General features: G+C 38.2%; 1 protein-coding gene across 2 annotated transcripts in view; it reads left to right on the top strand.

The window, feature by feature from the left end:
- Cerkl (ceramide kinase like) overlaps positions 1-17,438 on the top strand; it is a 103,499-nt gene that overhangs the window by 55,636 nt on the left and 30,425 nt on the right. The window contains exons 1-2 of one of the 2 annotated variants that reach the window (XM_033756340.1): positions 13,584-13,758; positions 14,111-14,242. In XM_033756340.1, the coding sequence (XP_033612231.1) occupies positions 13,677-13,758; positions 14,111-14,242 (214 nt within the window). In that variant the 5' untranslated portion in view covers positions 13,584-13,676. Of the gene's footprint in view, positions 1-13,583; positions 13,759-14,110; positions 14,243-17,438 lie in introns of those variants that run through there. The other variant, XM_033756339.1, reaches the window with a different exon arrangement.

A 17,438-nucleotide genomic window follows, 5' to 3' on the forward strand; every position in this document is an offset into this window, starting at 1 on the left:
GTGTAGGGAAGGTGTGATGCGTAGGGGAAGAACAAAAAGGGAAAAGAAAAAAATGTGAGAGAATGAAAAGATGAAAATAAAGTGTTTGTAGATGGGGAGGGGAGGAGGGGGTAAAGGGAGGGCAGAGGTAAGGGGAAAAAATGAGAATCAAGACTTGCCATGTAAAGGTACATGATCCCAACAATGAATGTAACTGTACTGTATCCCTAAAATGTACCAATAAACTCAATAAAAAAAAAAAAATCCGCTGAGTGAAAGAGAAGAAGTGGGAACGGTGTCTTGGATTTCTTTCCTTGGTGGATGTGAACGTCTGGAACTGAAACAAAGGAGTAAGCTTAGGGAGGGAGATAAGCAATTTTTATATAGGTTGAGTTTCCTTTGAGGTATAAGGAAATCTCTAGAAGCCTTAAGCCGGCTCCTGTGTTCTTTCCTAGTTTCTAGCAGTTGAGGAGCATTTCTTCACTTTTTTTTGGCACAATGAAATACCCCAGGCTGCTGTAGTTTGGAATATCCCCCCAAAATCAGTGTGGTGCCATTGGAAAGCAGTGGAAATGTTAAGAGATGGGCCTTGTGTGAGGTTTGGGGTCATGGGGGCCACTTCGACTTGAGGTGTTTATGTGTGATAGATTCTAAGAATCTTCTTTTATGAAAATTGGTTTTCATCAGTCTTTTCTAAGGAATTGTTTTACCTTGTTTTCAAATTTCACTTATGTGGAAGTTAAAAATGTAATTGTTAGGATTTTAAAAACTTTCCTTCATATCAACTCAGTTTCCTCTCATTATTATGTTGAATGCTTATGCATTTTCCTTTTTAAGTGATTAATCAGTTGAGGGTTTGCCTGGGGTTTTTTTTTGCCAAGAATTAAGACTTTTTAATTATTTTTTTTAATTGAGTTTATTGGTACATTTAGGGATACAGTACAGTTACATTCATTGTTGGGATCATGTACCTTTACATGGCAAGACTTGATTCTCATTTTTTTCCCTTACCTCTGACTTTTTAATTATTAATTTGATCTCATTTTCTACTGTCATTAATTTTTGCTTTCATCATCATGTTTTTATTTGTACGTTCCTATTTTGTTCTTCTTTTCCTAACTCTTGGATTTGGAAATTTATTTTCACCCTTCACATTGAATTTTCTTCTTCTTTTTTTTTTTCCGGTACCTGGGATTGAACTTGGGTCCTTGGCGCTTGCAAAGCAGGCCACCGAACTGCTGAGCTAAATCCCCCGCCCCATGTTGAATTTTCTTCTGATAACTATTTCGGCTGTGTCTCACTGATTCCAAACTGAAGTACTTTTAACTTTTAAAAAATTCTGTTTTTTTACTTATGTTTTCCCTAACACCCAGAAGTGTCTTAATAGAAGTTTTTAAGTTTTCAAGTATGGTACCACATTCTTTAAAACGAAAAATGTTTGTGCTGGGGATTTAGCTCAGTGGTTCTGCTGCCTGCCTTGCAAGCACAAGGACGCGAGTTTGATCCCCAGTACCGATAAATAAATAAGTAAGTAAATAAATAAACAAACCAACCACAGATTAAGAATAGTCATAATGGAATAAAAATTGTGTTTGTTTACTCCCTTATGGTTAGGGTGACCCAATATATGACCATATACCTTGTGAATACTCCATGAGTGGATGAGAATAATATTCTCTTTTAGTTCAATTCCATTTTTTCATTTCTTCAATGTCCTTTCTTAGATATTCATCTACAGCAAATATTTCTTGAACATATTATAATGCATTATTCATTTCTAATTTGTAAAACCATTCTTTTTTCTCATTGTTTATTGGTACATTTTAGGGATACAGTACAGTTGCATTCATTATTGGGATCTTGTACCTTTACATGACAGGTCTTGGTTCTCATTTCCCGCCCCATACCTCTGCCCTCCTTTCACCCCCTCCTCCTTTCCCCATTTACAAAGACTTTGTTTCTATTTTTTCATTTTCTCATGTGTTTTTTTCTTTTCCCTTATACCATTCTTGATTCAAGATTTTTTATACATTTGTACATTTATGGGTTATAATGTATCAAAAATATATATAAAACTTATTTTTTTACTAAGGATAGCAAAATGACCTGCTTGTATTCTTTCATGTAGAATATTTTTAAAAACAGTGGTGCAACATGAAAAACGTAACTAGCAACATAAACATGTTTTAGATATATATTGAAATGAAAAATGATAAAAATGTACTACTTGTGGCTATGTGGTTGTTACTGATATCATTTCTATCATAGTAAATGCTGAAATGTAGCTATTGATACATGTCATAAAATTCATTAATTCAAGTGAAACTTGTCATGTGAAAATGTACAACTCTTTAAAATTTAATTTAAAATTCTTTTTAATGATTGACTCATATTACTATATAAAAATCTTTTCAAGAATCATTTTTACAGTGGAAAAAAATTTTGAAGCCCTAAAGATAACTTTTACAAATTTCTCTTTTAAAAGCATACCTAGGTACAGTATTTATATCTGCTCTAGAGAGTATTACTTTGAAAAAACTTTCCAACAGATAACATCATTAAAACACATTCATGAAATTCTTTAATATTTTTATAATTTCCTAGTTTGCAAATGATCAAATAGACATTTGATTTTGTCGTGAAATTGGGATTTTGTGAAATTAATCTAATTTTTAAGTGCTATTTTAATCTGTGGTTGACTTTTGAGTAGGAGAAAAAACTTTAAAAATTGGTACAATATATTTCTTTTGTCTGAATTTTTAATTGACAAAAATGATATCCTTAAATGGTTCTATTCTATAGCTAACTCCAAAACAGCCAATACTAATTGTATCAGTTTTTAGAATGGAGACGTATTTGGGTAATAAATCTGGCTGGCTTTCTCCTTGTGTTCCCTATTGGTTGTTCACTCCTGCTTTCTGAATCTTGACGTCTTTATTATTTTAAATACTGAAGTACGAGGTGATTTTTCAGGCAGCAGGTGATTCCTTCTGCTAATTGCTGTTCAGTCAGTTTCAGCTGTTAGAAATCAAGATTTGTTTACATTGGCAATCTGCACACAAATTTAGAAGTTACAGGGTTTTGTTTTTACTTTAAACTATGGCATTGAAATTATTTTCATCTGTGTGTACAGATCAGCATGCACAAGCTTTTGTTGACAATAAAGTGAAATTGATGCATGCTAGTATAAATTGCCTCAGATAAAAATAACGCCAACTCTGAGCTACTGGGAAGATGTCGACTCATATGTGAAAGGCTCTTACCATCCCTGTTACACATTAACAGGGCATAGACTAGCATTAATAGATGCCCAAGATTGTGGCTAAGCGAAGATTTTGTTTCTCCTGTTTTGGTTGTAGCTTTGCAACAATCGGGTTGCTTTTCTGTGTGAAGTGGTTGTGAATACACACATGACTGTGGTAAGGTTCTGGGCTCTTAACTTTGATGAACACCATGCCATTTCCATGGCACTGTGCTCAAAACGGCACAGATGTGAGTCTGGGAGTGGCGTCCCTGCTGCTCTCATGAGCCTTTGTTTGGAGAACACCCTGATTAACCCCCACCCTTCATGGTTCATTGACTCACTGATAGATCAAGTTTAAACTAGTACATATTAGCACATTTGTTACTAACAGAGGAACAGTTGGCCATTCTGTTTTACATTGCTGGTTCACTGCAAACTGGCGTGCTAAAAAGGTCTCTACTCCAGAGTATGAATGGAGAGGTTACCAGAGGCCTGAGGACCAATCTGTTGCATATTAATGTCCAATCATACCTATATTTAAATCTTGGATTATCTATTTGGGAAATATTTACACTATTGCAACGTTATGAATAAATGATCACTGTCACTTTGAAAGTCATTTTTTCTTAAGCAATTTAAGGATTTTCATCTCTTGCAGTAGCTTTTATATTAAACACTTTGCCATAATTGAGTTGAGAGGACAGGGAAGTCATGACTATCTGCTGCCTGTATTTTCGCAGAGTAAAAGGAGTTTTCAGAGTTCTTTGGAGCTAATGATTTCATATAAATAATTACAGTGTACTTCATTTTTACATTATGTGGGGAGTGTTTCTGTTCAATTAACAGGACTGGGATGTGCATGTCTATTTCCTCACAAAAATTCTCCTCTTTTTATTTAGTGATTACTTTCTTAAAACTTGTCTTTTTTTTTTTTTAACCTTCCTGTCTTGGTTTTCAAAAACATCTAAAAGCTTTTAGTGTGTAGATCTTCTTGTGGAGAATAGGTCTACAAAGTCCTCGGGCAGTTTCAACTGATAAATTTTCTCTTGGTTTCCTGGGCTCATTGCTGCCGCCACTTGTGTATATTTCCTGTCCTCTTGTGAAATGAAGCTTCAGTGCCCACAGGCCAGGGAACAGCACTTGACTCCACGTCCAGGACAAGGAAACTGAGGTTGCATTCCAAAACAAGTTCCTGACGTGAAGACTGAAAGGTTTTTTTTAATCATTAGTTTCAGGTTTGCTGGCTGAGTTTTACTATAACTGATGACTTGTTTTGGGAAGGCAAACTGATTTAAGTTCTGAACAAAAGGATAAAAGTTTATTTTCAGTGCTGCTGTAAATTTAGCAAAGATTTTATGGCTCATAAGTTTGATGTTCACCTGACTTTAAGTTGGAAGAAAGGGAGTATAAATGGGGATTGAATTACTTTTTCTTAAAGCTTAATTTAGCAGTAATAAGAGGTTGTTAGCTTTTCTATGGAAAATATTTCTTCCAAAGAATTGAGATATTTATCATAAACCTACTTTTGATAAATCTTTAGTTCTTCACTCAATATTTGCCTTTGCCTTTTTCTTTTATGAATTAATACGAGTGCTCTCTAGCTTGGTCTATTTTCTATCATAGTAATTTAAAGAGTCAAGCTTTATATATGGAGCTTTTGGTTTCTTTTGTGCAATAGGAACTGTAGTTCTATGATTTTTTAAAAAGTTTTGTTCCTTTAAAGAATATTAATTGGGTATGTATACTTACTGAGTTGTGTGCGAGGCAGTATTCTAAGAAAAAGTAAATATGCAGAGAGGAGAATCATGAAGCTCCTCACCTCAAGAAGCTTATGTCCAAGTGGTAGAAAAGGAATTTAAAAAGAGAAAATAAATATAATTTTTTATGTCAAGTGACAGAAGGCTTTGTTCACTGTGAAGCTTTAGGAGGAAGCTGAGAGTAACGGGGAAAGGGAGCTATTATATAGATACCTGAAGAGAAATGTTCCTAGCTCAGGATCGAAAGCATTGAGCTAGAGTGGAGTCAGCACTGGGTAGAGGAGCTCACCAAGGTGGCTGCAGGTGTGACACAAAGGTGGGAGGCTTTGTATGGCTTTTCCTCTGAGCTGAATGGGGAAGCTGTTTAGATTTTACCCAGAGAAGTGACATGAAATACCTTCATTTTCAAAAAGATCTTCCGGCTGCTCAGTGTGGAATGGACTATGTGAGTAGGTGGAAAAAAGTGGAACAAGAGACAAGGGGAGACTGGAATAATTGAGGAGGGGGTGGGGACTGAAATGAGGCTGTGAATAAACGAGATGGGAGAAGTGGGATTGGATTCTGAAGGTAGAGACAGCTGGCTTTCCTGACTTAGTGCATGGAGGATTTTAAGAGGAAAGAGTCAAGGAGAAGATCAAGGATTTCACTTTCTAATGAGAAATGTCAACCATATAGAAAATATAAAAATATTATGGGAACATATATTTCTCTTACCTTCATTCTATAGGTCTTAATGTTTTTTTCATATTTGCTTTTAAACATTCTAATGTGTTCACATGTTCAAAAATGTAGTTTATCCTAGAATTGTTTCAGTATGAATCTCTAAAAACTGCTGACATTTTATTTAAAAGATCATTCTTACCAGATAAATAAGCCCAAATTACTTATCATCTAATTCCTACTCCATGTTCAGATCTCCTGTGTTTTCCGTGTCTTTTATAGTTCATTTATACCAACCAGTGTCCAGTGAAGAATTATTCAACTAAGTATACTTAAGTTCGAGTATCACATCATTTTCTTCACTATCTGTTTTATCCTCTTATGGGAGAAACTTGATCATTTGTCATGTAGACATTTTACTGTACAGAAGAGTCACTTAGAAAGCTTATTTAACCAAGGATTTGTGGTCCCCGGTCAATACATACTAACTCAGTAGGTCTGGGATAGCTCTAATGACTGCTGGGAGATGCGGGACTGTTTCTCTGAAGACTAGACCTTGACCAGTGGTGCTGTCCCACCACCTGACTGCTTCATGATGAGGCCATTCATCTTCTCCCATTCCCCGTGTTCTCTATAAACTGAAATTTCAGTCTAAAGCAGTGGTGGCAAGCCTATGGCGTGTGTGTAGCAGCAATGGGCTGTTGGTGACACTGAACGCTCTAAAAGGTTCACCTTCACTGGCCTAAAGGCTTAATCAGATTTGTGGTGAACATTTTCAGGAAGAACACATCTGACGTGGTACTGTGTGCTTCATCATGTCAAGTCGTTCATCATAATGACTGCCCCATTGTTAATGAGGCTAACCATGAAGTCTGAGCGAAGGAGGTCGCACCTGACCTTCCCATTCTAATATTTCCATTTGAAACTAGTAAATACTAAGTGGGACTTAGGTTCAGGAGAATACTATACCTAGTTTTCAAGAAATATTTTGCTTTTGGTTTTAAGATGCTTGTACTTCTCTTGTCTGAACTAATTGTTTAACTGGGGGAAAACTTGGAGATTTATAATTCAGTCATTTCACCTACAATAGGGGTGTTCTATAGAAAAGGACATTGATTCAGTAATAGGGGCTGTTTGGTCACCCAGAAAAATGCCAGAATAATGTTTTGCTATTTTTAGTGGCCACTTTTCAGAGCCAGGTGCCCAAGTTTCTGACCTGAGCAAGTGGAAGGATAAAGTTGTCCTGGGGTGAAATAATAAGGTCTGTGGGTAGATTAGCCAGGTTTGGTGGGGAAATTTCAGTTTTTAATATTGAAATTTGTGTTATACATTTGTGTCAGTTAGACTTCATTTGAGTAAAACGTAAGGTGCTCTATCTCTTTTAGGTAGAAAGGTATTTTATACAGATAATATAAATGGCAAGATATGAGTCTGGAGCGTCAAATATACTGGTGGTCTATAAACATTGCTTTTTCCTCTTCACCCCACATATGCAGCCTCACAAAACATTTTCTGTAATCCATCCCCTGAAGGAAACAAAAAGGGGGCCTACCTTCGATATGATTCTTCATTATTTAGTAAAAATGAGTTACTAACACATTACAACCTTAACTAAGAGTGCTCCTAAAAGTATCAGGGAAGAGAGATCTTTCTGGGCAGAACTCCAAACAGTTAATACAAGTTGTCAAGGAGTGGTGGCCAGTCACACACACAGAAAGTGGTTAAGTGGTTGACCATTGAGGAAAACGGAAGAAACAGATTGGTGATAAGAATGTAAAAGATGAAAAGTATACAGTCACAGAAAAGAATTAAGTATGAGAAGATGTGTTTTATGCACATGCTCACAAAAGAGAATTCATTCAGAGGAGGAAATAGGTTAAGATACCTGTTTTACAAGTGCCAGTCAGCTTCACTGCAGAGAACCCCCACGGCTTGCACAATGGATTCATGAACAAAGGGCACTGGTACTACGATGAGAAAAAATAGCAAGGGTTTAGCAAGCAACAAGCACTTCTGCTCCCCAAGACTGATTGGACCACAACCATTGCAAAGTACTCTACCTACACACACACACCCTTAGAGATGGCTCTACATTTCAGAGCTACTAGCCAACCACTGGCTAGCAGGTTGTTTGTACTGGATCCCCTATTGTGGAAGATCTGTTGTGTGTCCATTCTGCTATGACTGCTTAGTGTGATATGGCTTTGTATTTTCTGCCTACCATGTTTCAACCAACACCACCCTCCGTGCCCATACTGAAGGCCCAGTTTAAATTAAAATAAATTTACCTCCTATACAATACTGTTTTTACTCAAGGGACTCACTGTTACAAAAGAAGTGAGGCAGTTGGCTGGCAACCATGAGATTCACTGCCTATGCCATGCTCCTATTATATCCTGTTTTATTCTAGCTGGGAGAGAAACTGTGTGATGTTATGGTAGTTTTTAGTTCCACAAACCATATAAAGGCCTATAAGTCAACTAATAGAAATAAATATATCTTACTTTTATATCCAGTGACTCACTCAAAATACTTTTGCTAAAATGCCCCTGCAACTTTGAATTTTAATTTTGAGGTATTAGTGTGAGAGAAAAAAAATGTACTCACACTGACAGTGAGTAGTTCAATTGAATTGAACATTTAGAATAATCATGTTACATTACTGAGTCACGTAACCATACCAACAAATGAAAAAAATGAAGTGGTATTTCAGAAAGGATAACTCTGATCATCGGGGGAAAATAATGTTGCTACTACCCAGTAGGAAGACCATGTGGCCCTCAGGAGGCATCCTGGGCTGCTGTAGTAGGATGAAAGGAATGAGTACATTGTCTAGGAAAGACAAAGGTCACATGCACCCCAGGAGACACAGAAAAAATAGACAAATTATCACCAAAGAAACAAAAAAACATGTGCTTTTTAAAGCGTAGAAGACTCTGGTATTTTCACAAAGATGTCTACTGTTTCTTTAAGAAACAGAAAACATCAATACTGTTTAAACTATTTTAGAGCCTAAGGAGGGAAGAAAAAAATTCCCAGATTTTATTAATAGATCTTGCATGATGTTGGGACAGGTAGATATGCTTCTCAATAAAAATAAATTCCAATTATATACCTGTTATAAAGTTTTTATAAAATGGAGATCCTAAGACGCTAGAAGAAAAACAAAATTTTTAAGTCTCAAAAAAGGACTTTTAAATGTCACAAAACCTAGAGGCCATGAGAAAAATGATCAATAAAGTCAACAATAGACACAAATATGAGAACTTCCAGTATGGAGAAGACACTATAAATTCAACGGAAAATAACCCATCGGAAAAACTGTTTCTAACCCATAGAAAACAAGGTTGGCTTACTGGACAAAGCACTGTTATAATTAATATGATAAAACAGAAAAATTTGACAAGTTATATAAACAGTTCATGGTGAGATATAGGTAGCTGTTAAACATTTGCTAAGTTTCTCAATTTTCTTCATAATAGAAATTAAAAAGTTATATTACGGGGAAGTATATTTTTTTACCTCTTTGTCAGATTAAAAAGCTTGAAAATACCTTGAATTTCTATTTGAATTTATGTTAATTTTTATTATATCTGAAGATACAAGACAGCAGATTGTTTTAGTTTCTGGTAAGAGTGTAAATTGGTAGTAATAAGAAATAAATTTATTGAATACTTTCTTCCAATCACTTTCATAAACACTATATACTTTATTTGTTGTAGTTACCTTATCCAAAGGGATACAGTTTGTAAATGCAAAGTCAGGATTTAAGACCAGTTAAGATTTCTTTGAACTTTCATTTTTTGGGGCGGGATCATAACTTTTAAATTGTTACTGTGCCCAAACAATTAACAATATATGGTAAAGTAAAGAAGCAATGAATTTGCTTCTAGAAATATGTCTTACAGGTTTTCTATTTTGCATCAAATAGATGCCAATAACATTCCTTGTAATATTACTTGGAGATCAGCAACAATCTAAATATCCACCGTAGGGGGCTGGTTAATAAGCTGAAATTCATCCAGGATAAAGAACCCTAGACCACTTTAAATAGATTGAGATGGGGTACTATGTAGTGATATTAAATTCTTTTTAAAATATAGTAGAAAGAAGCAACATACAGAAAAGTGTATATAGATGCAAAGCCACAGAATGCACACATATATGTTGGTGTATTTGTAGACGATTTCTGGAAGAATTCTCAAAGTGTTATCAGAGCTTGTTTCCCAAGAGGAAACCTAGGTATCAGGGAATGGGCTGAATGAGGCATTTTGAATTCTGTGCAATGCATGTCAATGTCTAGGGCTCTTCACCTGGCCATTCTTCTAAAGTTCTGTGTATCCTCTCACCTGACTCCATCCTCTCATCCCCTCAATGATGACACCATTTTTACCCTGCCCTCTGGAATGAACAGTGCTTATTAGCAAACTCTCCTATATTTTCAATCACTTTTCCAAATATTCCCCTTGTTCCTTGCGTTAGTAAAGAGACCCAGCTCTCCCAAAGACTTTAAGCTTCCCCAACTATCATCTGAAGGGGTGGTTGTTTTCTCTACCATACTTTCTACCACTGGTCCAACACTTCTAGCTCAGACTACTTTTAAACCTGTACATAAGGTCATTTTTTTTACTCCTTAAGAGTTTAAGCCCTTGTCTCACTGTCACTGACTCCAATACTACTCTTGTGATAGTCGTAGGTGTGTTTGTAAATGGTCTCTGAATATTTTGGTTTCCTCTCTAGAAATCTTGACTTGCAATTTACTTCATCCACATCCACCCTCAATCATTCCTCTGAAGCAGTGGTTCTGCAGACTCAGTCCCCAGAATGACATCAGCATCATTTGCAACCTAGCATAAGCGGACCCCAAAACTCTGGACAGGAGCCTAGAATCCATGCTTTAAGAAGCCCTAGCCTTTCAGTCAATTCCAATGAGTCTGCTACTCTGCCACAGACTCCTACTGTCACTACCAGAAACAGTCTCACTTTTAGGCATCCTCCCCTCCCCTGCTGCTTTTGGTCTTCCTAGCCCACCAGATTGACTCCAGGCATTTTTCAAATCTTCAACCCCAACTTCAACAATACATTCTACCAGTTTGTCACCAGTCTTTTTTTTTTTAATTTTATAACTTCATTTCCCCTTTATCCACCCACCATTTGACTGCTCCTTGACACTTCTCTTTCAAATACTATGCCGAAAGGGTCAATAGATCCTGTTAGCCCTGCCTTCAAGACATATCAGGAATCTACAATCTATACTCTCCACTGTACCTATTCTGGTGAAAGAACAGTCATTTCCTAGGTAGAAAGATGCAGCTGCTCTTACTGTGTCAGCTCTTGGTTCTGTTGTGGCTGCTGCCCACACAGCAGCCAGGGGGATCCTGTAAACACCTAAGGTTGGGTGGCCATGTTGCTTAGAAGTCACCGTGTGTCTCTTAGCCAATAGAAGATTGAGCCCTTGAGAATGAGCCTGGATCAGCTGACCTTCCCTGGTTAGGACATCACTTCCTCTTTTGCCTTCCTTCTCATCCGCTGCTGAGCTTAATGCTTTTGTACTTAGAATTTAGCACCCCTGCATACTCTCGTCTCTGTTTCCTGCCATGACGCTGGAAGCGTCAAAAGGCAGGGTTTTTTGTTTTGTTTTGTTTTGTTTTTTTTACCCAGCCTCAGTTTCTAGGACCCTGCCTGGCATATTGCAAGCATTTGGTGGTTTGTGAAAAAACATGAATGTAGAAAGAGGAAGGAATAAAAGTGGTTTCCGGGATAACAGTATTCTTTCTGTGACTGCCACTCCTTGGAAAATGAAATGGTGTAAGAACATTTCAATAGTGTAAAAACGGTGAAAAATATATCAGGTAAACAATCTAGACATTTTGTGTGATGCTTGATGTCTGAGATTTAGAGCTTTAATTATTTTGTCCCCATTGTATTTTAATATAAATAATTCTGGGCTTTACATACTTCATCCTGCTTGGTTAATGGCTATAGCCATTTTTAACCTAACTTGAATCAGACGTTGTACTTAGTTGTCCTCTCTTTACCATTTTTTAAAAGTGGATAATAAGGAATGAGAAGGGACAGTTTAATAACATGTAAATATTTTATTCCAAGTTTATTCTCACCACGTGTTTTAATATCTATTACTTCTTGCCTGAATTAGTTATTATTCTGATGACTAAAAACAGTGATTTTTAAAACTATAACGTGTGTGTATGTATATATATGTATATGTATATATATATATATATATATACACACACACACATACATATATAGTTATAGTTATTTTACCAGAAGACAAATTTTTCCCTTCTTGTCCTTCATTCTGGTGTCAGTGTCATTAATGGGATTGAGTGTTTAAAGGCTCAATGTAATATAATGTGTTACTGTCATTGCATTGATGCTGTCCCAGGATTGGCCAGTGGAACTCTCAAGATACTGGGTCTTACGTCAGAACTTTGTGTACAACACGGTGTAGGAAATAGGAAGTTGAGCTACGTGGAGCAGAGAAGCCCAAGGAGTCACTCTGGTGATGATTAGGTCAGGCTTCCCTGAGGGCGTGCTGCCCAGCTTTGTAGAAGTGGTAGAATTTTGCAAAGTCCTGAACAAAGGAAAGCCTGGCAGACTTGGGCAATAATGAGGTGGCCTGGACTATGGGAAGGAAGTAGAAATGGATCCTAAAGCTCCCTTATACTAACTTAGCCTTTGCTTAGCCTGTTCTCACTGCCTACAATTTCCACCCCTGCTGTTCTCTAAGAAGTGAGATATAACGAAAAAAGGAATTATACTTGGTGAAAACAGTGTAGGTCAAAAGCCCCCTCAAATATTCCCTTCTTTGGGAAGCTTTTCCAAATCCCTAGTAAGAATTGACTGCCCAACTTCGTTCCCTCCGATCAAAGTCCATGCCTTTCTGTCACCGAGTCTGTGGGTCCTGCTGTCTGCGTTTGTGCGCGCGTGTCTTCATTCTCCAAAGCATGCAGTGTCTCGGTCGTCTGGACCTACTTCCCAGGACTCAGCACGCGTGCTCATTAAGTGTTTCATAAAAATGTGGGTGGGGGGAGGAAGGAGAGGTGCTGGCTTGGCATGGGATCAGAAGAGAGCGGTCCCAGAGTGCCAGCTGCAGGGGTCCGAGCTCGCTCCACCGGCCGCCTTCAGCTCCGACCAGTCAAGCAGTGCTGGGGGCTGTGATGTTGGAGGGTGCCGTGGGATGGAAGAACAGCCTGGGCTGTGTGCCCCACAACCAGGATGGAAAGCGATGGCGCAGAAGGCACGGAAGCAAGTCGTTAGCATCCCGGGGGCCCGGGCACTCATTCGCATGCAGAAGTGGGGAAAGGAAGCTCTGGAGGAGGTAGGTAACCAGCCCAGGAGACCACAGGGGTGGCGACCCTGGCCAGTGTCAAGGGGGAACGTTTAAGGAGCTCAGCAAGGCCCTCCCTCCTCCTCATATAACACTCTTCTGAAATCAAAACAAATTTGACGTGCTGTTGGAAGATTACTCGAAGTTGATAAGAAATGGAACACTGTCTCCACTTGAGGTATGAAATGCTGACTTGGGTGTAATGAACATTTCCACTCATTTTTGGTAATGGTTTATTAAAAACAGATTTTTTACTAACCGCTTTTATAACCTTGGAAGGTGGCTCTCTGAGAGCAGCTCACTGTAACAGAAACGGTTGTCAGCTTTCTTTTGGCTCCTGCCCCTTCCTAACCACAGAAAATTTGCCCTGCACCTGTTCCAACTGAGTTCTCCGTGATAAGCATCTTTCAAGCCCAGAAAATTGTAGTATCAAATCTCAGCCCCAACTGTGAGGCAGCACCATCATCGGCTCCCCGCTGAGAGGCGTTGCTTTCCCAGTTCCCAGGAGAGGAGTTTTTTCTCCCCTGGCCCCCTTTCCTCGTGAACTCTGACCTGAACCCTCCTCTTGGCTCCCAGCATGCCCTGCTCTGGGTGCTGATTGCGTCCCTCCCTGCTTCCCGGTCCTGCTGTGGGCTCATCAGGAGGTCAGGCGTCAGTAGCCCTGGGGTCACTGTGGTGCCTGATGGCAGTAATGAGTACATTTATCTGTGGAGAGGAAGAGGAGCTTCTGTTTGTTACAGCCCGTCACTTTTCTCCAGAAACAAGTGCGAAAGTAACATTTGATAGCTTTATCCATGCTTTCGTAAACATTCATAAACATTGCCCAGTGTTCACAAAATCTTTTAATTACACCTCCCTTCATAAGCTAAATGCTCTGTGGCAACTCATAATTTCTTTCATGAGAAATAAACCTCTTCACTGCTGGGAAAGCATAAATATTTTAAGTTAAAGCCATATTCAGGAATACTCTGGGAAGTATTCTGAGTAAAAGTAGGAAATAGTGTTTAAGTATTTGCAAGCAACTTTAAGTACATTCTAATAGACTTAAGTGTGTCATTTTAAAGAGAAAGAAAAAAATACTAACCAGACGTTTTATCTTTACCCTCTTCCTCTTAGGTTTCTCAGACAGGCCAAAGTCATTAAAAATATTCCTGAACCCACAAAGTCACAAGAAAGAAGCCTCCCAGGTCTATTATGAGAAAGTTGAGCCTCTGCTGAAGCTGGCAGGAATCAAGACTGATGTGACAGGTAAATCATGTCCAGGACATCACTTGCGGTTACTTACACACACACACACACACACACACACACACACATACACACACACACACACTCACACACTACAGAGCAAGATCCCTGGAAGTTGTTCTTAATGAAAACATGGGAAGCTACTTGTAGTACTGAAAGCTTTTCTATGTGTTTCCATAACCTACCACAGCCTGCTCTAGAGTTATTTTATAATTTTTAAATTTTAAAAATTTCATTTTCTTAAAACAGCAATCATTTTTGTTCGAACTTTTTCAGACTTTAACAGTTACTTGGTATGATTTTTCAAGGGAACCATACACTTTTCACTATCTTCATAAGGTGTTTGCTCTCCACACATTATTTCTGCTTGGAAACAGTTGACTTTGGCTCACTACCCTGCTGAGGTCTTTCCATCGACTCCTCCTTAGGTTGTTTTTGTTCTGACTCTGACCCCTGCTGGTTAGGTCAAAACTAAGCACTCAACGGCTGGTCTTAGTTGAACCTGGAGAAATCAGAGGTCTAAATTTATTGTTTAAAAGACGCCCATAGCTTTGTGTAAAGGAAATCAGAAATTTGAGAATGCAAAAATTAAGATTAGTAATATCTTCTTAGGTTTTTTAAATTTAGTGACCAAATTCCTTTGCTTCTTTGAGACATTTTGTGGCTACAGACTGAGAAGCATTGATACTATCAAGAGTTATTAAGTCTTCTTGCTTTAATTCTATGTAGCTTTTCTAACAGTGGAAATCTGCAAAAAACATTGAATTGAGGAATAATATTAAATAATAATCACACTCAGGAGAGAAGCCTGCAATACACTGGAGTTTCTAGTCCCAGTGAGAAGTTTCTAGGGTGACCTGGCTCTGCTCTAGGGTGACTCAATGTAGATCATAAAGACTTTGAAGTTCAGTGACTTGATGGGTTAGGGTTGGAGGAAGTTCCTCAGAGAGTGGAAGGTTTGTGGGAAGGTCAGCCACCCCAAAGGACATTACGACAGTGGAGGGCAGAAGGTAACGACTATGTAAAACTCAGACTTTCTGAATTGAAATAAAGCTGTGCTTAGGAAGTTAGCCTTCTGTGTTTGTGACCTGTGGCTTGCTTTAGAGGTGATTTATGAGGACAAGAGAAATTTTGGATCTGTCTTTACTTCCTGCTGAAGATTTTCAAAGATTGGCTGAAGAAGTTTGGATTCCTATTTGGATGAGAAATTGAAAGTTGAGTAAATTTATTTGGCAGCTCAATCACATCCAATATTTTGTATCCTTCATGTGTGTACATTATAGTTTGACACAGATATTAGTGTAGTATGTATCATTCAAGTAAGAGTCATTGAAATCTTTGCTTTTGAGGTTTTTGAGGCAAGGTCTCACTGTTAGTTCAGGCTGGCCTCAACCTTGCAGTGATCCTCCTGCCTCAGCCTCCCCACTGAGTGCTGGGATTACAGGCATGCACCACCATGGCCAACTCGCATTGAAATCTTAATGAAAGTACATACCTGTATTCCCAGCTAATCTGGAGGCTGAGGCAAGAGATAATCCAAACCCAGGAGTTGGAGGCCAGCATAGGTAACACAGTGAAATCACAGCACACACACACACACACACACACACACACACACACACACACACACAAGTGAGGAAGAGGAAGACTTGTTAAACACTTTCTCTGTCTTAAATGTTGTAGCGATGTGCAGAATGCATGCTGAATATTTGATCCTACCCATTCTTGAGTTATGTTTAGGGCATATTCAAACAGATACTTTAAATATTTTAATCATTGCATACATAAAAGAGCTATGTTGCTTCAGGATGATAATACTTTTGAATAGAAGGCTCAGGAAAGCTTGTGAACTGGACAGTTTTATAAAGGCAAGGAAGGAAAAGGATAAGGGAAAGAAGTGTAGCAGGCATGTATGAGTGGAGAGTGAAGGTGAATTAAACTTGTAGGATCTTGGGAATTTGTTTCATAACCTGGCTGTAGCTTTCTAGTTTTAACTTCATTTTACATCTAGTTCTTTCCATCATCACCAAACAGCTGCCGGTAAATCGGACCTTTTCTTTTCAGCCCTGGTGGCATCAGGAGAGGTTATATGTATGTGTGACAGAGGGAGACCCCGCATCTTTAATCCCTGAGATGGATTAACGTTTCTCTTTTCTCAGTAACTGTGCTAATGTATTCTGCACCACCACCTGGAGAGTTGTTCCCTGACCAACCAAGACCCTTCCCAGGAACTGAGGCCAGGCTCCCTTTTCCTGAAGGCTGAAGATACCTGAACTGAATCTGGACTCCAGCAGAGAGAGAAAAGGGCAAAATGGCTTCCAGGAAGACCCGAGTCCAGACTGTGGTGGACCTTTCTGCTGTCCCAGCAGTTTATTCATTGTGCATCGATCCACAGTTGGTATAAATATTTCATCAGAGCATTGAAACCTTGTTTGGCAAAGATGATTGCAGCCACAGAATAAAGATTAGAAAGGAAGGGATTTGGAGAAAAGGAAGCCAGTAGAGGAGGCCAAAGCAAAGCAGAGGAAATGATAGGATGTGCTTTCCACCCTGCAGTTAAATTGGAGAGGAGAGTAGAATGTTCTAAGTATTTTTTTCCCTAAACTTCCAACTATTATTGAATGTTACATTTAGTTTAACATAAAGCAAGTTAGAAAATTACATAAAGCAAACATAGAATTTATTTTTGTGTTTGTGCAGATGGCTAATTATCAGTGGCCTACACTCCTACAGGCAAAATTATAAAGTTGCATCCTTTGCTTATGAAACTACTTCAGTAGGTACACTGTGTTGGCTAGATATTTACATGAAAAAGTTTTCCATTTTGTGTAGGCCGAATAAACAAAGGGATACTTAAAATTTTAGTCTTCCTGCAGTCCAATGTGGTTTCGTGAAACTACTTTGTATGTCTAAAGTGCAATAGAAATTGGTTATAAGGTTATTGGTTTCACTTCCCTAACATTGTGTAATGAAATTCAATTCACACTTTAACTGAAAGAAAGATACATGAAGAGAAGTGCGAAAAAGTACATCTCTTCTTGATGTCCATTGTTTTAACGAATCCTTTTGTGCATTGGTGAGCTCTGAAGTAATAGAAATAACATAATAAATTCTACATAGTGATTAGTTTATTAGGAGATATAGTGCTGTAAAAACGTGGTTTGATTTGGAAAATTGCCACTATGTATGTATGTAT

This window comes from Fukomys damarensis, unplaced genomic scaffold (assembly GCF_012274545.1).
Source record: "Fukomys damarensis isolate Sample0158 unplaced genomic scaffold, DMR_v1.0_HiC HiC_scaffold_26, whole genome shotgun sequence".
NCBI classification, from domain to species: domain Eukaryota; kingdom Metazoa; phylum Chordata; class Mammalia; order Rodentia; family Bathyergidae; genus Fukomys; species Fukomys damarensis.